The sequence below is a fragment of the Dipteris shenzhenensis genome, chromosome 16 (genome assembly GCF_047967505.1).
Source record: "Dipteris shenzhenensis isolate YYH24624 ecotype China chromosome 16, Dip_SZ_1.0, whole genome shotgun sequence".
NCBI classification, from domain to species: Eukaryota; Viridiplantae; Streptophyta; class Polypodiopsida; order Gleicheniales; family Dipteridaceae; genus Dipteris; species Dipteris shenzhenensis.
Window position 1 is genome coordinate 15,114,714 of NC_141611.1, and position 23,588 is coordinate 15,138,301.

Sequence of the window (23,588 nt, forward strand, 5' to 3'; positions counted from 1 at the left end):
GTTGAAGTGCAAACGTTTTGTTAAGGAGACCACCTCTAATTGTGCATACATGTCTTCTGGAATAATGTCCTTTAGCACAGGATCCCCCCAGGAAAGAACACGTACAGAAGCTTCCTTGCTTCCATGCCTCTGGTCCCTCTCAAACAGATGTACTTGTTTGTCTGGTCTGTAATATAATCCCATGAACCTACAGTGAATCATGCATCAAAGATGGGACGACTTAAGCCCTCAATGTGATACTCTGTTTACATCTAGCATTGAATTGCCACTGAAAAAAGTGAGCTGTAAAGAAAAAAAAAGAACCCTCACACAAAAAACTATGTACTGAACCACACTGAGCATTTTCCCTAGAAAGACGAACCTGTCACCTGAGCCAATGGGCCAATCTACTGCATGTGTGGAAAGCCCAAACTCCTTTTCTATCTCATCTAAGAGTTCTAAGGGCTGCAAGGCTGGACGATCCATCTTGTTTATAAACGTAAATATTGGAAGATCACGCATTCTGCATACCTGAAGTAATATTCCAATCAAAAACATATCACATAAACAAGCACATCGACTTGGATAGTTTAATAAATTCCATCAATCAGAAGTTCTTTTTTTGGCCTGATCTGTAAAGCAAACCTCAAACAGCTTCTTTGTTTGTGGCTCCAAACCCTTGCCAGCATCCACCAGCATAACTGCGTTATCCGCAGCAGCCAAGGTGCTGGAGAAATTTTTGAAAATGACCACTTACCTGTATCAGAGCTTTTTGCAACTAACAAAAAAGTGTTGAATATGACAAGTGCAGCAATTAGATCTAGATAAGGACAAGTCAATTCAGACAAATATAGGAATGCATTTAGCACACTCATTGGAAGAAAGCACCTTACCGATACGTATCTTCACCAAAATCCTGCAAATAAAAATAGAGAACTTAGGCAGCTATTCACACAGCCCAACACTCTTTATTGGTTTGTAAAAAAAGAAACAATTTGTTTGACGTAGCACACGAAGTGACAGAGGACTTCTCATTTATGACATTATCTAGAAAAGCATGATTTATCACATTCCTCTATAAAAGCATCACTTTTGCAATAACAAAAATAAAAGGTGGACTTATCTCATTATATTAAAGACTCTACAACAGTAGAAAACAAATATTAAAGCTGTTGAAAGGCCTCTGTTAAAAGATGATCAGCCAGAATCCACCAGAGCGTGATCACTGAGTTTTATTAGTCGGATAGAACGGACCAGCAGTCCCAAGGGAGATGGCATGACGAAGACTGGAGCAAGAGACATGACAAACCTGTGAGCGTGTCCATGCATAGATTAAGCTTGGGGATCTTGGGGATCTTCCCTCCGTGTTTGCCAGACCAGGGGCACCGCTCCACAGGTGTGGCAGTGGCACTTGTCTAATGGAGAGCTACAGCTAGGAGACCACAGTGGACCACGTAGACTGACCAACATTAACGCTCTATCAGGGGTTTCAGGCCCCTGCAGCACTGGCCACCACTGGAGTCTCTCTCGGTCAAGAACCTCTTATCCATTCTCAGCCACCCAGTGGACTTGGCTCCTCAAACAGCATATAGAGGACCACCATAGTAATACCAAACTGTAGTTCCCATCCTCTCCATGGGATCAAATACTTTGTAGGTTTGCATTTGTCTTGGGTGCAGCTGCCCGCTTAGAGCCTCTAACCCATTCAGCTCATCGTATTTGGTTCATAGACACTTCGGTCTTTCAAAGACTTTAATAAACTTTCTTTCATTCTTTCTCAATTCAAGAAGGAGCAAGCCCAAATTTGATAATTCTTGGAGACTAAGCAAAGATTACTCACAAGAGAAACCCTGGATAGTCAAATTGAAGGATGCAAAGGCAAGATTTGTCATCGTGGCGAAGAGGGCTGCCTTGAAAGGGAGTCCTATCTTTGCCAATGATAGTCTCATGCAGATGCAAATAATGGCCTTTAAATATTTTCATATACAACAAAGATGAAGTGCCAAGACAGTATACAGCAAGTAAGATAGAAAAGGTGCATTTAGTACAGCCCAGAATATATCCAATTGTACAAATTCATATTAAAAATAAAAAGAGAAAACGAAAGACAAGATAAATGAGCTAACAAAATTTGTTGAAAAACAAAAGGTAGGCATCCCTAGCAAGAAAAGCAATGCTTATGTCGTATCAATGCCCAAGCATAAGCAGCTATACTATTTTTCTAGAGACCCACGGCGTCTGTCACAGGGACGTGATTTTTATGTGCAAATAAACCCGTGGATACTTTGGCCGTGGGGGACTGGCCTAGAGGAAGTGCAAACTTCCTAAAAGCCCCTAAAATCTGATGTTAAAGTAGGGTCGAATTCTAAGGGCACCCACTACGTGCAAGGACTAGGCCAAGACCTGCTCCCACCTAGCTGCTCCTGCTGCCAGTCCTCCCCACCATCTTCCGCCTCCCTTCAGCCTCCTCCTTCCTCCGCCTTCTCCTGCCTCCATCCCCGCCTCCTCCTTCCCCCTCTTTCCCCCACCTCCACTCCTCTCCCTCCTCCTGCCATCTCCCGCCTCCAGCCCCGCCTCCACTCCACCACCTCCTCTACCTCTTCTCTGCCGCCCTCCCACCTCCATCCCTCCGCCTCCCCCCCCCCCACCTCATCTCTCTCCCCTTACCGCCTCCCTTCCTACTCCCCTTCCGCCTCCTTCCCTTTCTCCTCCTCCCTGCCTCCTGCCCCTTCTCCGCCTTCTTTTCCGTCTCCCCCCCGCCTCCTTGCCCTCCTTCTCCATCTCCCTCCCCGCCCTCCTCTCAATCATTCAACCCAGCACCTGGTCCTTATGCAAGAGTTGCAAAGGGCAGCGGTAGGGCAAGCAATGGACTTCCTTTTGATAGAGGAGCACATGTTCTCAGCATCAGACATCCAACCATGCCATCACCTTCTTCCTGGGAGAGGCCCAGAGGTGTGGTCTCCTGCCGTAGGACGGAGCGGAGGGGTCTGCAACTCGGTCTCCCAAGCGGTGGCCCCAGAGGTCTACGATCAGGGTGAACTTATCTCAGGGAAGGCAGTTTGGATGGGAGTCACGATGGGAGAGTCCAGGATGGGATCTTGAATGTGTATGCCCTGACGTGCAGACACCACCGTCTGACCTTTTTGAGGAGGCTAACACAGAATCTGTCATATTTTAATTCCTGGATCGTTGGAGGAGACTTCAACAACCTAGAGTTTGGGGAGGACAAGCAGGGGGGTGCCTCCTTTTCCGAGATACCACCAACAGAGCGGAGCACGTGGAAGAAGTTCATCTTCACAATCAGTGGCAGAGACCCGTGGAGAGAGCAAGAGTTCAACAGGATCTCTGGCAGCCTCCTCTTCTCATTTGGCCAGAGGCGACATGATGAGAAACTGGATCGCTTATACGTTGGGGACTGGGCACTCCACAGAGGTGGCTCTACAGGGATTCTAGTAGGCACCACGATGTCAGACCACTCTCCAGCAGTATTATACCTAGAGCAGTCTCTCGTGGTCTTCCCCAAAAGGGAGTCCACATTCCAGAGGACCTACTCCAGGATGAGGAGGTTCAGCTAGTTATTGTAGAGATTTGGCTGTAGCCAGAGTCGGTACCCTGCGAGGGCTGGGCTTCGTGAGTGGCAAATGCGATTGAGAGGAGCAGCCAGGAATTGCATTCTCACACCCTTAGGCGGAGGAGGGCGCTTCAAGAGCGTGAGCATGCACGGCGACGAGACCTCGTCTCCATAGAGAGGCTCAAGGAACAGGACCCATGATCCTAGTGGCTCAGGGATAGATTTGAGAGTGCGTGCCTTGAGCTTCTGTGTTCGGCGGGCTGAGTTTTCCTACCACTCTACCCGCGCCTGCTGGTCTCAACAGGGGGATAGAATGACGAAGCAGTTTTTCAGACCAATGGGCCTCGATCGGTAAGCACACAGCTACAGCAATTACGGAATCTGCAGGGCATCTTGCACACTAATCTAGAAATAAAATTTAGAGCTAACAACAGATTTCTACAGCCATCTCTTTCAGGCGGAGAGGGTGACTCCAGCTTGCCTTGTGGCCCATGAGTTAGTTTGGGACCATGTTCCGACAATAGTTTGGAGGGAGTCGTACGAGAGCCTGGAGGAGCCTTTCACGAATGAGGAGCTTTGGGAAGCCCTCAAGGCCCTTCTGACCCACAAGTGTATTGGCAAATATGGTTTGACTTCGGTCTTCTTTCATAACTTATGGGAGATCATTGCCAACCTTTTCCGCTCAGCCTGCCAGGAGATCTTCAACATAGGCTCCCTTACTTACTCAGTCCCTGAGCAGGGAATGGATTTATTTGATCCCGAAAGGGGGAGATAGGCCATACATCCGGCAGTGGAGACTGATCACCCTGCTAAACACCACATACAAGATCCTTGCTAAGGTCTTGAGTTTGCGGTTGCCACCTATCTCACTGACATCATCCACGACACACAGACTTGATAGGAGAGCAGCATCTTGGACTACATTTTCACGTTCTAGGAGACAGTGGATTGGGCCAAGGAGGAGTCACATCCTTTGGTCATCCTTCTCTTGGATTTTGAGAAGGCTTACGACAGGGTGAAGTGGTCTTTCTTGGAGGGCACTATGCAGAGGTTGGGTTTCTCACACAGATGGATTAGAGGAGTCTCTACACTCTATGCATGGAGCTCAAGTTAGATGCTTATAGGTGGACACATGGGTAAGGCCTTTTTTCTCTTGCGCTCGGTCTGCCAAGGCTGTCCCCTAGCTCCCTTTCTCTTCCTCTTTGTGGGGAGGCGTTGGGCCACTACTTGAGATCGCAGGTGCCGAGCCTCACAGGGTTGAGGCTCCCACTCAAACGGGAGGAAGAGCTGTTGGATTCCGAGTTTGCAAATGACACAACCTTGTATGTAGAGGGCACCATAGTGAGCTCGGAGAGAGTCCGGGGAGCTCTGGGTACTTAATGTGAGGCCTCCGGTGCACGGATAAACTAGACAAAATCCATCGGCTTCGTCACAGGCTATGAGGTGACACATGAGATTTGAGAGTGGGGGAGTGCCTTTGGCTTCCACAGGACACCATGCGACCAGACAACAAGATACCTCTTGGGTGTCAGGTGGGTATTCATATTACAGTAGAGCACCTGATCGCCCCGATTCTTAAGAGTGTTCGGCGCAAGCTTCTCTACAAGAGCTCAGCCAAACTCTCCCTAGCGGGTCGTGCCTTAGTAGCAAACCAAGTCCACGGCTTTGTACATTGCCTCCTGTTAGTGCTTTCACAGAGGGTGCATTGGACAGCTCCGATGCTTAGTTCGGAATTTCCTTTGGGCAGGTTCAAACAACATGAGGAATACCAGAGCCCGAGTCCCTTGGCAGACGGTGATTATGCCACAGGCATAGGGAGGCTTGGATATCATTGATCCGGAGATGCAGAGCAATCTGGATGGGATTCATTGGCAGATGATTAGAGTCGTGGGCTGATTAAGGAAGTAGTGGCACATTGATCCTCCCAGCATCCTAGAGCAGGATGCCCCTAGATGGAGCCTCTAGCTTTGGGAAGGTAAGCCCCTGAGGGAGGTCCAGTGGGATTGGTTTTGGCCTTTCAGGATCGGCCTCACCGAGCAAGTGGACAAGGTGCCCTTCTTTTCCTATACCACTCGGATTAGCAAGAGGCTTCAGATGGACTCTTCGACATCGATCTCCTACTTTTTTTGGCTGGCCGCCCACGGAGGCTTGCCCATAGGCCGTGGTTGGAGCAGATGCGGGTGAAAGGGCAGTGTCACTGCTACTCTGTTGGAGTTCTAGAAAGATCCCTCACTGTCTTTAGAGCTGTCGTAGCGCAGAGAGGATCTGAATGGGAGCCCTCTGGATTATGACACGCATGCAGAGCCTTCAGAGGGACTACACCTGGGGGATGGTGGCTGGGTTGACTGAGGGAGGTCATGCATTCCAGATTGATAAGGTCTCTCCAGCTGGCCGAATACAGGGTCAAAGCATTCAGAGGATAGAGCTCCATGAGGCGGTCCCTCCTGATAGCCCGGATCCTCATTCCCCTCCACAGGATAGCGTGTGAGAGGTAGTAGCCAGTATCCCGTCGTGGAACATTTGGGTCGCTCGCTATAGTTTGGTTTTCTTCTTTCAACCTTTATCGGGTTTTTCCATACTCAGCACCTTCGGGGCTGCTGTTTTGTATGAAGTTTTTTCAAGCATTAATAGAAGGTTCCTTTCTTTGAAAAAAACAAAAAAAAGTACTAGGCCAAGGCAAGGAAAAGAGGGATCAAAATGTTGGGCCCAAGGTAAGGCATAGGTGTGTCCTTGGTGAGTGGGTTAGAGGCCTTAATGAGCCACATGGCAATCCTTTCTTTGCATGTGATGGCATGTGGTTTTCTCTCTCTACCTTGGACTTTGAGACTTCTCATTTTTCAAGTACGGCTCTTCCTGCTCACCCGTGATCATCCGTACGGATTTTCTTCACACCCTTTATAGCTGTACGATCTGTACGGATCGCCTAGCATGTATTCCAAGGCAGATTGTGGTGGTATGGATCTCCTTCACGCAGCCCAAGGCAGATTCCCTAGCTGTACGAATTATTTGGCACACCATTCGAGGCTGTTTTGCCCATTGTAAGGCCTGTTATACATATTTCGAGGCTGGCTGTACGGTCCTTCTCCACGCATTTTGAGAACTTGTGCCTTCTCTCTCTTTGGGTGCTAGTGCGTGCTTGGGATTGGATGCCTATTGAAGCCAGAATTGGCTTGGACAGTGGAATTGCCAATGAAGCAGAGTACAAGGGTGAGCCCTTGTTGTAAAAGCATTTTCCATTGCCAGAAGAAATAAATAAATACCGAAATAGGCGCCAAAGCATTTGGGGCCAATCTGCGTCTCTTGTGTATGGTTTCTGAGGAGGGGCATTCTAGCCTCCATTTCATTGTTCTTAATGTTTGCTCTTGCCCTTTAGCTTGCTAGAGGCCGGTTTTAGTGGGGTTCCATTGCCACGATAATCACCATCTTCTCATAGAGGTGAGCCCTGGGCCTTTGCTGCATTTCTATTCCAGCCACAAATTTCAATGGAAGCCAAGAAATGCTTCCAAGGCTCCATTCAACAAAGGGAAAAACCATGATAGGCCAGGCTTTAATTGGCTGTCACATGAGGAAAGGAAAGCTTTGGTGGAGACCAATAAATGCTTTTGCAAGGAAGAGGGGCATGTGGCACAGGAATGCCCAAAATGCAATCTTAAAGGGAAAATGGATGATAGGGATGAGCAAAAAGGCAAGAAGTCTAAGCCTTCTACGGGATGGATGCCTGATGTGATCGGTAAGTAGCCCAATGGGGATGCTATGGAGCTTTGTAAGGCATGAGGCAAAGTGAGAGATCAGATGTCATTTATCTTCTTTGACTCAAGGGCTCGTGCAAACTTTCTCTCTCCGGAGTTGGCACTCAAACTTGGAATCCGTGCGCAGAGGAGATGGGGCCTACAAAGCGAGGCAGGCTTGGCTTGTCCTGAGTTTAGCACTCTAGTCAATCCTATAATTGACAGTGAAGGTAGTGGAGCACTTTTTCTACTGGCCACTTTGAGACGGGAGGTGGATGCCTTTGTCAGAAAATGCATCATCTGCCAGAAGAGCTTGCAAAATGTACGGATTTGCAGCAACCTGTACGGACGTAATGTACGGATGTAGTGATTCCTATGTACGGACGTATGGTCCTCCTTCCTGTACGGACAATCGGCGCAGATCTGTACGAAACAAGTAGTACGGTGCACGTACGGCTGATGTACTGACTAGCTGCGAATGTACGACTATACGACGAATGTACTACTGTACGGAACAGTCCATCTGACTTGTACAGACAGCATCGCAGGACCAGCGTACGGACGACGAGCTGCAGTACGGAAGTCCGTACGTTGTACGGCGGCTGTAGCTGATGCAGGTTGTACGGACGATGAAGCGGAAGGCTGTACAGTCCAGGAGCGCAGGTTGTAGGGCAGAGTGTACGACACCTAGAGGCTGGTGCGCAGGTTGAGCTACGTGAGCTTGGGAGCTGAAGTAGAAGATGTGGGAGCTAGTCTAGAAAGCGAGAGCTCAGGATCTAAGAGCACTCTCACACACGGACAATGGCAAAAGTCCGGGGAGAGAAGTAGATGCTCTGATACCAAATGTTAGAAAAGAGAGTATGAGAGCTAGAGAGCTGAACGTAGTGCTTGCAATAGAAGAAGTGAGTAATACAAGAAGTGGGATAGGTTTTGTCTAAGTGACAAAACCTTATCCTTCACTAACCGTAGTTAGTGAACTAACTAGGGTTAGGGAAAAAAACCTCTAAATGAGGGAAAAGTGCCCCTAACCTACTTATTACATTACATTGGTCACTGCTAAATTATAATAATAATTCTAACAAGATCATCCCACCCACTCAGTTGGTTCGACACCTTGGTTATCCTTTGGGCTGGGGACTTACTCGTCGACAGCAACTTGGCCTTTACATGTTCACCTCCGAATAGTGCAGTCAATACTTGTGGCATACATTCAATTTTATTTGCCTTTGATCATGTTCACCAAGGCAGATCTTCATTCCTTTATGTATGTCATTATGGAGATCTTTTGGCGTTCCAAACATGGCAGAAAAAGTCTCAGATTGCTTTCGGTGCATCAAATTTGTTCCCCTAAGATGCATGGAGGTTTGAATATCATAAATATCCAAGAGCACATCCTTGCTCACAGGGGGAAAATGTTGCTGCAATTTCTGAAAGGTGATCAGCCCTGGGCTCTCATGATTCAATCTCTGGTCACACATATCAGTACTCCTACTTTTGGTCATTGGCAACCCATTCAGTGGGATTTCTTGTTTGGGTGCATTGATGGCACTTTGCATGGCTGCCCTATGGTCTCCAGCTTGCTTCTTGACTAGAAGCATATTCTGTCTCACTTGAAATGGCATGGTCAACACTCTCTGATGGGTAGTTCTTTGCGGGTTGAAAGCATTCACTGGTCCAAAGTTTTTCAGCCTTCGCTTGCTTTACAGGAATTTCTTTTAAAGGGATCAATATTGTTGCTAATGTTATTCATGATGATGGCTCTATGCTTCCCTTTTCCCTAGCAGCCACACAGTATGGTTTGGGTTCTCATTATCGTACTTTGTGACAGCAAATCCCTTGTATGCTTTTGCCTTTGGTTCCGATTCCCCCTTTGGAACTCCAAGATCGATTACAGGATTGGACATTGACTTCCCCTGGGTCCTCCTCTCGTCCTTTGAGGTTATCTCAGATTACTATGCCTGCATTATACAAAATCCTTTTGCCTCACCCCTAGGTTTCAGAAAGGGGTAATTCTCTTTGGCGAATGCATCGGTCAACTAAGTGGTGGAGAAAAAGACTGCGGCAACTTTGGGCATATAAGGTTCCACTTCGGCAACATGTTTTTTTATGGCGAATGCTTCTGGGAATTTTTCCATTTGGACAGTTGCTAGCCCGTAGCTACATTGCTCCTGCTTTATGTCATCGGTGTTTGATTTCTCAGGAGACTGTGCCTCATTTATTCTGGCATTGCCTGTCTTCTCGGCAGTTTCTGGATTCTCTTCGATAGAGGCTACGAGTGAGATTCTAGACTGTTCTCTTCGAAAAATTTCCCTGGCTCTTTGGTTTTCATCCATAGTGACCGGAGTTTCATCTTTCCTTTGTTTGGGTTCGCTATTGGGCACTTTGGACTTTATGGATCCCAATTTTTCTTTGTTTGCTTTCTTTAAGCATTCTCTACAGCAATCTTTCTTTGATTGCTTGCAGACTCGCCAAATAGATCAGGATGTATATTTGGTTTATACTGAGATCTTCAGTTGATGTATTTTCTAGCGCCTCTTTTTTGAGGTGACTATTCTTGTAATATAATCAATCAAAGTTTTCACTTAAAAAAAAGTGTGTACATAAATACATCTGATTTATCTATGTATATGTATATTTAAAAATTTTAAATTTATTTGGTTATAAATATGTTTGGATGTATAATCAAACACACACTTTTTTTTGGAGGGGTAAAAGGGAGCATATCATTAAGCAGAAATGTACATTCGAAGCTACACCAAGGGGGAGTAACTTCTACTCAAGAACAACATACAGTGAAAGAACGCTTCTAACTAGACTCGAGGAAGATCTTCTTGGACGTACACATCCGAAAGGGATTGCTGCGGGAATATTTATCGATTTTCTGATCCACACACACACACATATTTTTTAGTGAAATTTTTGTTGCTTTATATTACAAGAGAGCTTCCCAAAAAGGGAAAGCTGGACAATACATCAACAAAAAATCTTAGTATAAGAAAGATATACATCAGAATCTATGAAGTGAGTTTGCAGACAATCAAAGAGAGATTGCTGCAAAGATCTACGGAAGAAAAAGAAACACACACACTTTTTTTTTTTTGGGGGGGTAATTCCACAGTCATAATATTACAATTTCAATATTTTACAAAGAGATTCTCGAAAGAGTAGAATCTGATGCACATCAAAAACACAAGAAAACAATCTCCATGCAAGAGCTATGAAGATCACCCTCCTGACAGGCATCATAAACAGATTGTCTCAAAGAGGCTCTGAAAAACTGATATCGCTGAGTAAAACTGTCTGTGCAGATACGCCATGTTATATTCAGTCCACAAAGTCCAAAGAGCCCAATATCTACACACTTTTTTAGTGAAATTTCATATTTCTGTGTGGGAAACCTCAAAGGAGGTAAAAACCCACCAAATAAGTACAAGGAAAAAATTTACAAGTAAAGCCTCAGAGCAAAAGTCATGAGGCAGCCAAAGTAAAAAGTTACATATCAAGCTAGAGGAGGATCAAACACAGCATCCTCCAGTTTCAAATTGTTGTTCTGTAAAAACTGATGCACTGATGAAACCAAGCCATCAATAAAAACAAGCTGTTTTTTGCCCTTGTGATTCTTCTTGATATAGGCTGGTACCCGAAATTTCTGAATCACAGGGTCAAAAACCTGTTGTAACATGGAATGAAAAGATTCCAATAAAAAAGGTACTTCTACATCCCAAACAGAAGAAGACTCTGGCACAAGCATCAAAGGCAAAGAGGCTAAATCAACATCTGTATCCTCCGATGGAAGAGCTACATCTAATAAAGCAGGACTCAGCATTTCAGCTTCATTCTGAGGATCAACCTAAGAAAGAGCAAGGGCAACATCCTGAGAGAGAGCATGCAGATCATCCTGTAAAATCCCCTCTGCAAGGGGCACATCCATATCCTAAGGAGAAGGAGACTAATGGTGCTTAACAGGGGTGCAATCCTAAGCTTCTTCAGCAAGAGGAAGATTGGCATGTGATTTATCTACCTTCCTCCAATAGTGCTTCGGAGCAATAGAAGGCTTCTCCAAAGAAGCCATAGCAGAAACCGGAGGAGAAGGGAGAGCAACCTTGACAGCTGAAGAAGGAGCAGGAGTGGGCCTGGATGTAGAAGGGCAATCACGTGCAAAATGACCAACCTGTCGGCACCGATAACATGCAGTGGGAAAAGATGTAAAATGCAGCCTGATGCGCATCGGATGGGCAAATCCCAAATCAAGATCCAGAGTAGATGGCACAGGCTGCGTCATATCCCACAAAACGCAAAGGCGAACATCACGGGAAGCTTGCAAGAACTCCTGTCGCGGAACATGAAGAGGCCTTCCCAAAAGCGTTGCAAGAGTAGGAAGATGCTGAAGAAGAGGCACAGGCAGCGCTTTGAGAGTAATCCAAACTGGACAGTGAGTCAGAAGAGTAGCAGAAAGATCGAAAAGTGGATCCCATGGCATCACATAAGCGAAGAAACCAGCCCCAGGAACACCAGCACGACTGACTAGCCGCTCCACCACATCAGTCGAAGAAACATGGGCATAATAAAATCCTTTGGCCAGAAAGACAAAGGACGAAATACAATCCGGACCCATTACGGCTTCAACCCAACGACGAAGATGAGCAGCAGAAAGAACCCTGCCCATAAAGTAGAGACAGACTCCAAATTGCTGAGCCTATCAAAGACCTGAAACCAGAAGGGCAGAATCCAATGAACAAAACAAATGGGGAACCCGATGAAGGAACATCTGTGACAGAGGCTGAGCATAACTGACGCAGAAGATCCAGCTACAGGGAAGAAGAAGGGCCATCTGCGAGATCAAGCTTTGCCAATTTGAAAGAGGATGAAGAAGGCAAAGCACCGCGCTTCCGTCAAATGAAAACTCAAGCAAGAGGAACAGAGGAAGCAAAAAAAACAAAAGATGTTTTGGGAGCATGTACGGATGACCGTACAAACTGTACGGATGGTACGGACGGGGAAACGTGTACGGATTTTGCGAATACGGATGGAGCATGTGGATTAGGTACGGATGAAGTAGGTACACGTGTACATGTATGGAGGGTTGTACGAAGGGCTGAACCGAAGGCTGTACAGAGAACTACAAGCGTCGGGAGGGCTGTACGGGCTGTACGGAATTCTGTACAGCTGACGGCAGCTGTACGGATGGCGATGAATACTGCAAGGTGGAAGACCAGGGCTGTACGGGCAAAACCAGGGAGGGAACAGAGGAAGACACAGAGTCGACCAGGGCTGCGGGGGCTCCAGAGCTCTCCATCGCCTCGCACCTCTCCAATATCTCTACACACACACACACACACAAACACACTTTTTTTTGTAAGAGAAATTTTGCATTAAGAAAGCATTTACATTCATAGCTGTCCCAAAGTGGGACAACTACCACTCATAATAAAATATTGACAAGTAAAAGCAGCAAAAGCTGCTCCACAAAAGAACGGCTAGTACAGAAGAACTTAAAACACTCATAAAACACTTCTAGCTCACACACACTCTTTTTTTTTTTGGGGGGGGGGGGGGGGCGGGGGGGGGGGGGGTGTGAAAACTATGAATCCTTTATATTACAAAGAAGCTATCCCAAAACTGGGAAGCTGAAAAAGTACATCAAGAGAAAATATCCATGTAGGACAGATATACATCATAGTCTATGTAGTGAGCTGCAGACAATCAAAGAGTGATTTGATTGTTGGTAAAACACTTCTAGCTCACACACACACACACAGTGCGAGAGAGACCTGGTGTCCAGGTGTGTCAAGCAAAGTGATTTGAAAGCCTTCTGTCTCAAAGACCAATGCCGTTGATGTGATAGAGATCCCTACAAGGTACAAAACAAAGCACTAATTTAAAGAGGGGAAAAAACAAACGTCCACATAGAAAAAACCCACCAAATATATATCAATATGAACTAGGAACATGATCTAAGAGCATGCTTAAACTCAACATGAACCCATTTGAACAAATTAAGGAACATGCTAATTTAAAAACATGTGCTTGATTGAAAGAGCAGAAAAAGTGTGAACATCCATAATTGTTTAGATAATACATCTTTACAAAAAGAAGGATTTACCACAGAACAGGACAAAGATTACAATACTATGATGCACATTGGAAATGTGTATTATTCACACTTATAGGACACTAATACCATGGCTTATTTCAGAGAATCTGCATACTAAATTGAGCACCTTGGCACAGCCTCCCACACTAGTGTCACAGAAAACCCTCCAAACACCCCAAATGGCTATTAATTAATTTTTTACCAGAGAACTGATCACTAGAGCTGTCTACAGAGGCATATGGACCTATCGTGAGGGTTACGGGTAGTAAGGCTACATGGCAGAGGGGCTACAGGTGCAGCATAGAAAAGCTGCGTGGATGGAGAAGGCCAAGAAGGAGACTGCCAAGGCCTATTTATAGGCCTGGTAGTAGATGATCAGCAGCACAGATTGGAGGCAACAAAACCTCTCGACTAGCTTGCCCTCCTCTGAGTTGTCAATAGCTTTAATGGAAAATATGTCCCCTCTAGAGGATGCAATGATGCCCTGAATAAAGTAGGCCCTAGTGTCACTCCATCCATCTCCCATCGCTGTGACACCACATCTCAGCCATGTCTTCGATAGGACTCAAAGGCTGCTCTGTGGCAGACTTCTCTGTCTTCAAAATTTTGGTGTGTGGATGATGGTCCGAAGGCTCAAATCTCTTCCACCATATCTATAGGACGTAAGGATTGCAAGCTTTTATCATGGGTACATCCGCTCCATAAAAGAAATGGACCAACATGTGTCCTCCCACGATGCCACAAGGCCACAACACTATCATGTATGGCTAACCAGGTTGGCAGTGGTAGCCGCACCTATATGTGCGGATGCAGCTCTACTCCCCAATAAGGATTCCCCAATAAGGATGCAGGAATAGATGCAGAAACAAAAGCAAGGGTGCCACCACACGTGAAGAACCTGATGTACCTAGGGCTGGCAATGCTCGACCTCAAGGATCAAGAATCACAAGGCATAATCCAATATTGTCCAACCTCTCTGCAATGCCTTCAAATGTGAGAAGTCTACTACTGGCACTAAAAGACAAGGGGAGATGCCTTGCCCCCTCACTCCCAATAAATGAGCTCGAAACGGTCCATACCTCCCCTTTTTGTTACTTTACAAAAGCGACAATTCCACTTGTGTACTCCTCTTCTTATCGCTTTGTCGTCCTTGGCGAGGGAATCAACTTCCAAACACCAAGGAGAAATATGATCGGTCTCAATGCCATGAGAAGGGAACCACTAAAAAGAGAAGATGAAAGGAGAGAGAGGAGTAGGGAGAGGAGTAGGGAGTTGTTAAAAAATGCAGCAAATGGAAATTTTGGGGCTGAAAAATCTGTTGAAGCCTGTAATACGAGGGGGAGAGGGACTCAGACAAATGAGGGGCCTGAGAGGAGGGAGCTCTCAGCTGAGATGAGGAGATTGAGTAGTAAAAGGAGGGAAGAGGGGCTAAGAGGAGAGGGCTGAGAGGAGGGCAAGGCAGAAAACAGGCTCAAACAAGAGTCACAGCAACAAACAATGCCAAAACGGCACTATTTTGTCTTTTTTTCTTGAAACCAGTGGCGGCTAGTGATTGAGGATCTACTACTAATGCAACTAGCAGGGCCTCAAAAGCCAACAAAGATTCCCGTAAATAAGGACAATGACAAACCCTATTCAAAAGCCACAGAAGTTAAGCGTAGACACATCATCTACAATCTCTAAAACAAAAGAAGCGGATCAAGGACATCAAAGGAAACATGTAGGCGACGAAACACACACCCCACACAAAATAGGTTGCCCAAGAGCCTCAAGTCACCCTGGATGAAGCCAAAGAGAGTCAAAACAGGGAAGAGAAGAGGAAGGTTGAGATGGAGAAGGCCATTAACCTTACTCAATCAAATGATGAAGAGAACATGTTTCAGGCACCCTAGTTCCAACCAATAATGAAAGGACCAAAGCTTAGATATTGCTAGGTGCTTTGCAAATTGGGAGAAAGAAAGAAAGAAAGAAAGTTTATTAAAGTCTTCGGAAGACCGATGGGTCTATGAGACTCTGAAAAACCTGATACAAACGGGCTGTGGTAGTGGAGCTACTAAAAGAGCATCCACACCAATGCAAAATGCAAAAAATGCAGAATGGTAAGTACTAAGTCCTAAGTACAACATAGTCATGTTGATGGTCGACTATATATCAATCTCAGCATCATCATCAACATCATCATCATCATCATCATCATCAGCAAGACATCAGAATGGATGAGGCAATGGAGTGTTTTCGGCCACTCAAAGGTGCAGTCCTGACACGTCTCTTGGTCGTAGCTCTGCGTCTAACTAGGGCTACTATGACCCCCGTCTCAATCAAGGCTCCGACTCTAAACAAGGAGGAGATGTCCCCAAGTGTAATCTGTGTGTCAACCTTCTGTCTGAGTTGTCGAGTCACAGGCTCCAAGTCACAGTCATGTCGAGGCCTCGTCTCATGGGGGTCCATGTGATCTGGCTGAAACAACTCCGTGATAGAGCTTTGAGAGGGATTAGCCAAGGAAGAAGTATGCTCCTGTCTCCTGTGTGTCAACCTTCTGTCTGAGTTGTCGGGTCACAGGCTCCAGGTCACGGTCATGTCGAGGTCTCGTCTCGTGGGGGTCCATGTGATCTGGCTGAAACAACTCCGTGATAGAGCTCTGAGAGGGATCAGCCAAGGAAAAAGTATGCTCCTATCTCTATGCTCGGAGTATCCTCTCGCAGTTCTAAGTACCCCATGAATGAAACCTGCAAAACACTGCTAGTCTAGGTAGGAGAGGAAACGGGCCAAAATGCGATAGCTATCTCTGAAAAGGCAGTAGAAACACCCTCGGATCTCATAGTAAACAGGATACCTGAAGATGAAATGCTCCTCTGTCTCAACCTCCTGCATGTCACACAATGTGCATATGCGCCTCTCCTTGCGGAGTCGCTCTGCTCTGCCACTCTCGATACAAAGTCTCTGTGAACAGACCCGAAACTGCTCAAGAGAGATACTCAGCAAGTGGGGTAGGTGAATCTGCGTGTATCCTGGTGGGTCAATGAAACCCTCCGCTGTGTTATGTAAGAAGTGATCTCTGTAGAAGCTAAGCTTCACTGGGAGTTCATTCGGTCCAAACAGGTCAGAAATGTGTGTAGCTGTAATAGGAGGGGAGAAAACGGAGCATCCATGCTGTACTGAAAGGGAGGTAGTCTATCCATGTGGAGCCCCAGTCGCTCAAACCATCTCTCTGTGCGTGCATACCAACACCTCTGATCCCCTCCTGTTGCAAGTTCCATAGAAGAGGGCAGAGCTATCCATGGTACCCTGCTCCGCCAGAGGTGTAATCCCCATACTCCTTTTCACTCGGTACAGATATGTGATGACCTGGCTTTAATGATCTAGTGAGGAACGGATGGCTTACCGCGAATCATCCATGATAACATGAGAACCTGTAGCCGCTCCACACGAGCCCACTCTGTATCCGACAAGTCTGGCCCCCAACATGGGCTGTCGTACATCCCCACTGGACGAACCAAGGAGTCAAAAAGCAACCCCTTGGTATGTGGATCCTGAAAGTGCAAGCGGAAGCACTGCCTCTCTAGTCTGGCCAATGAAGCATATCCTCTGCTCAAGTGTGCCTGCATCACGGGTTTCATAGTGAAGTGGGTCCGAAAAAGATAAACCCAAGATAAGTGTATGATGAAACTATCTCAACAGGTGACCCATCAAATGTGAACTCCTCCTGGCGCGTGATGGCTCAAGATGTATTAAAGATCATGACCTTGGTTTTATCCAGGTTGACCTTCAAATCATGAGACTCACAAAAGGACTGTAGTGCGTCAAGGTGTCTCTGGAGCCCCTCGGCTAAGGAACACAAGAGAGCCACGTCATCTGTGTAGAGCAATATTCGAATCAGTGTGCTCGCAAGAGAGCAACCTACCCCCCCTTGTCTACATCATTGTTCAAGCTCGTCAATGTAGATGCCAAACAAGGTAGGCGATCAAGGACACCATTGTTTGACTCCGATAGTGCTCATGATCTCGTCTGTCCACCCGGATCTTGCCCGGACTCTACCTGAAACTCTCTCGTAAAGTGCCATGACAACCCAAATGATCTCCTGGTCATAACCCAAGTCCTGTAGGCGCCGGATGAGACGGGCTCTCGAAACCGTGTCAAATGCCTTGCGGAAATCCACAAAGCAACAATAAACCCCCTGCTTCCGTGCCCTCGTCTCCTCGATGATACATCTGAGCGTAATAATGTGGTCCATGGTTCCATGATCACGCCGGAATCTGGCATGTCCTGCTGTTCTAAGTCCTCCACACTCTGCAAATCTGCTAGCCTCGGAATCAAGTACTAATGCATAAACCTTGGACATGACATGTCCAATCATAATGGTCCTATAGTTCTCCGGGCTCATGGGATCCCCTGCCTTGTAGATGGGTGAGATAGTGTTAATGGTCCAGGTGCGTGGAAACCCCAAACAAACATCTTTATTAAAGAGCTTTGCTAAGATCAAGGCTAGGAGGTTAATCCCATATGCAATGAACTCAGTGCATAGTCCCTCATGATCCTTAGCTCGGTCATTATGAAGTTTCATTACGTCATCCCTTACCCCTCCTCTAGTGAAGAGGGTGCAGGATGTGGGGCGTGGCATGTGTGAGAGGTTAGGGACTGGCTGATTTGGGATGTCATTAAGTGTGCGTGCATAATCAAACCAGATCTGAGTATCAGTGAGTGGTGAGGAGGACATTCTTTCTAGAAATCTCCACCAGAAGTCCTTAGAGTTGTTACTAAATAAAATGTTCAATAGCTCCTCCTCGTTCCGACGAACGAAGTCTAGTTTCTTCCTCCGTACCAATCCACGGTACTCGCGTAGCGTATCTGGTGCGCTGGGAAGACTATTTTTTGTTTCGAATCTGAGCTGACAGCGTAAAGCCTTACACTCATCATCGTACCCGCTATTACAGAGTACATTCCCAATGTGAAGGGCAGCCTCGTGTAGTGAGCGGGTGACCAGGGCAGCACGACCCTCTAAAAGGGATATGAAGTCAATATAAGCGAGAAGTATATACAGACGGCCAGAGTAAGTAAGTGATCACGCTCAAAGCGTATATCGTGGTAGGTGGAGTAAGAACTCAGTGGGGTGGAAGGTGCTATGCAAAGGGGAGTGGAGATGCTAAAGAAAAGATAGGTATGATTAGCCCGTGGAGGGAGGGGTGCTACAGTGAAGTCAGTGATGCGAGATGTGAAGGCAAGGAATCCCATGACGTAATCAACAACGCTGGAGCCTCCCCCATGTGGAAAGCACGTGAAACCACCTGAGGCGGGCCATATGTCAAGACCATTATAGATAATGAGATCATGCGTCCTGCTGAGGTCTAATAGGACCTGCCCATAAGATGTGAATGGACCTTGTCTGTCAGCCGAAACCCGTAGCATACCTGCCTCCTCAAGGTCAATGTCTAGCAATAGAGTGGAATCATCCCTGAAGTCGAGGAGTGGTACCTGACGGGCGCCTGTCCTTGCGTGGTTCTAGTGATGCCCTATAGGCCATGGTATGTGCCTTGTAGGCATAAATATAGGCACTTGTAGTGTAAGTGCCTTTTAGGCCACATAGGACACTTAGTCCTATGTGACACCTAGGACACTTAGTCCTAGGTCTAGGTACTTGTATCTTGTACTCCTCCTTTTTTCTATTATCCAAGTTTGACGTGACAGCTAAGACTTGTGCAACGCTTTGCTATCTGCACTCTCTCTCTCTCTCAATCGATCCTACAGTGGTATCAGAGCTAGATTTGACTCGTCTTCCAGCCTCGGACCTTCATTTCTCCCTGCACTCCTTTCCGTATAGTTTCGTACGACTGTAAAGACAACCGTACTCAGCCTGCACGTAGGATGACTGTACTGCGCCGTACATCTCTCCGTATAGGTGTACGGAAGATCTAGTACCTGTTCCGTACTGCATTCTGTACCTACATCGCCATACCTGCACGTGGGAGCATACCTGCTCCGTACTTGCACCGTACAACTCCATACCTGAGCAGCTGTACAGATCCGTACATGCGTCGATGTACAGCCGTACATCTTCCGTACAAAAGTACGAAAGGTCTTATTATTGATGTCGTATACTCTCCGTACAACCGTAAGCTGTATTTTGTACTTGCGCCTTCGTACAGTCACGTGTGCACGTACCAGGCTACCGTACAGCTCCGTACAATTGTCGTACATTTCTGTACACCGTACATATGTTCCATACATACGCCGTACATTGTACCTGCACAGTACTTGTTCCAAGATTTGTTTGGAAAGCCTATATTTTGAGGTCCATACCCTTGGACAGTACATTTGAGTCAGATTTTCAAGACATTGAGTCTTTTTCTGCACGACATTGAGTTAGATTCGCATACATTGGGTCACATTTGCAAAAAATTTCAGCAAAATTTGGGGCTTTTCTGTGTTGCCCTCTTTTTGGCCTATTTGCCCTCAATAAATTTGGGGCTTTTGCCAGATTTGCTGTTTTGCAGCGAACATTGCCTGCCACAGTCACATTTGGGTCAGATCTGCATTTGCCCTTTTGATTTGGGTCGGAAATTTGCAGATATTTGCTGTCATTTTTGGACAGCTAGCTTTTTGCAGTGATAGCCTTGAGGCTTTTGGGTTTTCACGTCTCTTTCAGGGTATCACATTTGCTATGGCTGGGAACAATCAAGATCTATTTGGCGTTCTTCGTGAAGATGATAAGTTGGGTGGCACCAACTATCCGATGTGGTCTTATCTCATGAAGCATATTCTTGTTGCAAAGCATTTGTGGAATATTGTTTTTGGGGTTGATCTGAGGCCAACCAATGCTACAGTGGTTGCCTCTACTGTTGGTCCCTTTGTAGGGGTTACTCCTCCTAATGCCTCATCTTCTAGCACTCCTGCTACTACTCTTCCAGCTCAGGAACAGACAAGATGGGATGCAAGAGATGCAAACGCACATTCATGTATTGCTTTATCATGCAAGAGAATCATTATTCCACACATCCGGTCTTGCAGGACAGCAAAGGATGCTTGGGATAAATTGGCTTCTCTCTATCAGATTCGCAATGAGGCACATGTTGCATATTTGAGAAGGCAATTACAAGAAGTCATCATGAATGAAGGTGACTCTATGGATGCATACCTGACAAAGGTCAAGGACCTCATGGAACAACTTGCCAACATTGATGAGGTGGTGCCAAATTCACAGCTTGCCAGTACCACATTGAATGGACAGCCAGATACATATCAAGGGTTTGCTACAACCCTTCGATTAGTGGCCATGGGTAATCCACACCATTATTCTTTTGATCAGCTAGTTACTTTGCTTTTGCAGGAAGAGCAAAGTAGAGCTAATAGACAAGCCATTATTCATGATCATGCATTTGCTTCACAGCAAACAGGAAGAGGCAAGGCTTCCAAGCCTATGGGCATGCCAAAATCTGCGCATAGCAGCTGCAATTCCTCCCATGCGTCTAAAAATACAGCAGATAAGTCAAAGAAGAAAAGATGCAACTATTGTCGCAAGCCTAGACATGACATTTTAGAATGCAGGAAGTGCATTGCTTCGGAGAAAAAGAAAGCAGGATTGACAGTTAATGTCTCTCATGCTATTGAATCCCATGAGCCAGAAGATGCTTCACATGCACATGCTCTTCAGGATGATTGGGCATGGGCTGTCCATTGCTCATTTGATCCCTCCAAAGCTGATGCATTCTTTACTGCTAATGATGCTCAGTCCCCTGGTACTTTGATAGTGGTGCTTCCAAGCATGTCACATCTTGCAAATAGTTGTTTCATTCTTTAGATGATGCACCTCGAGGGGGGACTATCACATGTGCTAATAATGCTTCCTATGCTGTAAAAGGAATTGGAGATGTGCAGCTCATCCATTTCAAGCCATCCTGTCACTCTGACAAATGTTCTTTTTGTGCCTGGAATTGAAGTCAACTTGATTTCAATTTCAGCAATTTGTTTCAGAGTAATTTTTGATGGCTACAGATGCCTAGTTTATGATCTTCATGATGACAATGCCATAATTCTCACTGGCACTTTGCAAAAGGGGCTTTATCACCTTGATCATCACTCAGCTGCACTTTCTATTAAAGCATTTGCTATTTCAGATTCACAGCTTGCTGAAACTCATCTTTGGCATGAGAGAATGGGTCATCTCAATTATAGAGCTCTTGCAAAGCTACACTCACAGCAGGCCGCAAATGATGTACCTCAAACTCACACAGTTTCCAAACATGTGTGTAAGGGTTGTCTTTTGGGTAAGATGCATCGGTTTCCTTTTCAAAAGAATTGTCCTAAACTCTCACAAAGGAAATTGCAACTAGTATACAGTGATGTCTGTGGCCCAATGAGGACAAATGCCATTGGGGGGTACAAATATTTTATGACTCTCATTGATGATTTCACAAGATATTGCTGGGTATATCCTTTAAGAGCCAAATCTAAAGTTTTCTTATGCTTTCAGAGGTGGCTGAATATGGTTGAGAATGAATCAAGATGCAAGCTTGTCACCCTCAACACAGATAAGGGGGGAGAGTATATGTCTAAGGAGTTTGATGCATTTCTGTCTTCACGGGGCATTATTCACTCATGCACTGCTCCTTACACTCCTTAGTAGAATCTTGTTTCTGAAAGGAAAAACAAGTCCACAATGGAGATGGCCAGATGCATGCTTAAGGCCAAGTCTTTGCCCAATAAATTTTGGATTGATGCAGTGATGTGTGCCAACTATGTGCTGAATAGATCACCTACACAGGCATTGAAGACTGTTACACCTTATGAAGCATGGAAAGGCAGGAAGCCTTCACTTTCACACATGAGAGTTTTTGGGTCTCTTGCATATGTTCATGTACCATCTCAACTGAGACATAAGCTTGATGATAAGGCAATCAAATGCATATTTATTGGTTACAGCCAAGAGAGCAGAGGGTATCACTTATATCAACCAAATACTCGGAAGATTATTGTCAGTAGAGATGTAATCTTTGCTGAACACTCAGCTTCTCCTCTTGTGGACTGCAAAGCTAAGCCAGATGTTGGCATGTTTGATACCTTTGAATCTTGGTTACCTCTGCCATCCTCAGAAGAGGACCCAGCAACATGAGCCTCCTGCAGGCCCTCCACCAAGCAACGATCAGCCACTACCCCATGCTGATTTGCAGGTTTCTCTTACAGCACAAAATGATCCCACTATTCATGATGCAGTCATTGAAGAAAGAGCTGTCAATAGACAGCAAAGGCAAGTTCCCAGATGGCTTCTTGATACATTGAGGGACAGCAAACAAGATCAGCCTTTTGCTGCCCGGACAAGATCAGGGAATAGACAGATGCATGGTCACTTTCTTGAATTTGCACTCCTTGCTACAGCTTGCAACCAAGAGCCCTTGTGCCATAAAGATGCTTTTGACAGCAAAGAGTGGATGGATGCAATGAGAGCTGAGTTACAATCCATTGCCAAAAATGACACATGGGAATTAGTAGATCTCCCTCCTAGCAAGCATGCCATTGGTACCCGGTGGGTCTACAAATTAAAAAGGAAATCTGATGGCAGCATAGATCGATACAAAGCCCGTCTTGTTGCAAAAGGGTATGCCCAACAACAAGGCATTAACTTTGAGGAGACATTTGCTCCCACATCCAGGATTACTACCATTAGATGTGTCATTGCCATTGCAGCCCATCATCATTGGCAAGTGCACCAACTTGACATCAAGACTGCTTTTCTTCATGGGGATGCAAGAAGAAGTATATGTCACACAACCTCCTGGCTTTGAGGTTGTTAATTTTGAAAATAAGGTATACCGGCTTAGAAAATCCCTTTATGGTTTGAAGCAGGCACCCAGGGCATGGTATGCCAAAATTCATGCACACTTACTATCCCTTGGTTTTCAGAATAGCCCCACAGAACCCACTCTTTATGGCCGTGGGAGTGGATCTGATTTTTTAGTGCTGATTTTATATGTGGATGATATGCTCATCACGGGCCCAGATACTCAGCAAATTGCAGCTTTCAAGGCTGATTTGGAGCAGGATTTTGAAATGTCAGACATGGGACCGCTCCACTATTATTTGGGCATTCAGTTTGCTCATGTTGAGGGGGGTATCATAATGTCTCAGTCCAAGTATATTGGACAGCTCCTTGATCGTTTTCTAGTGGACCCAATGGACCCTGGCTTCAAATTCTCAGCTCATGATGGGAGCCCACCATGTGATATCA

At 45.9% G+C, this 23,588-nt stretch overlaps 1 protein-coding gene across 1 annotated transcript in view; it reads right to left on the reverse strand.

The window, feature by feature from the left end:
* LOC147892598 (uncharacterized) overlaps window positions 1–23,588 on the reverse strand; it is a 72,897-nt gene that overhangs the window by 24,781 nt on the left and 24,528 nt on the right. Inside the window, exons 4-8 of the mRNA XM_087386755.1 lie at window positions 13,050–13,129; window positions 873–895; window positions 625–706; window positions 362–510; window positions 34–187 (exon numbers count right to left, since the gene is read on the reverse strand). Of these exons, the coding sequence (XP_087242881.1) occupies window positions 34–187; window positions 362–510; window positions 625–706; window positions 873–895; window positions 13,050–13,129 (488 nt within the window). The remainder of the gene's footprint in view (window positions 1–33; window positions 188–361; window positions 511–624; window positions 707–872; window positions 896–13,049; window positions 13,130–23,588) is intronic.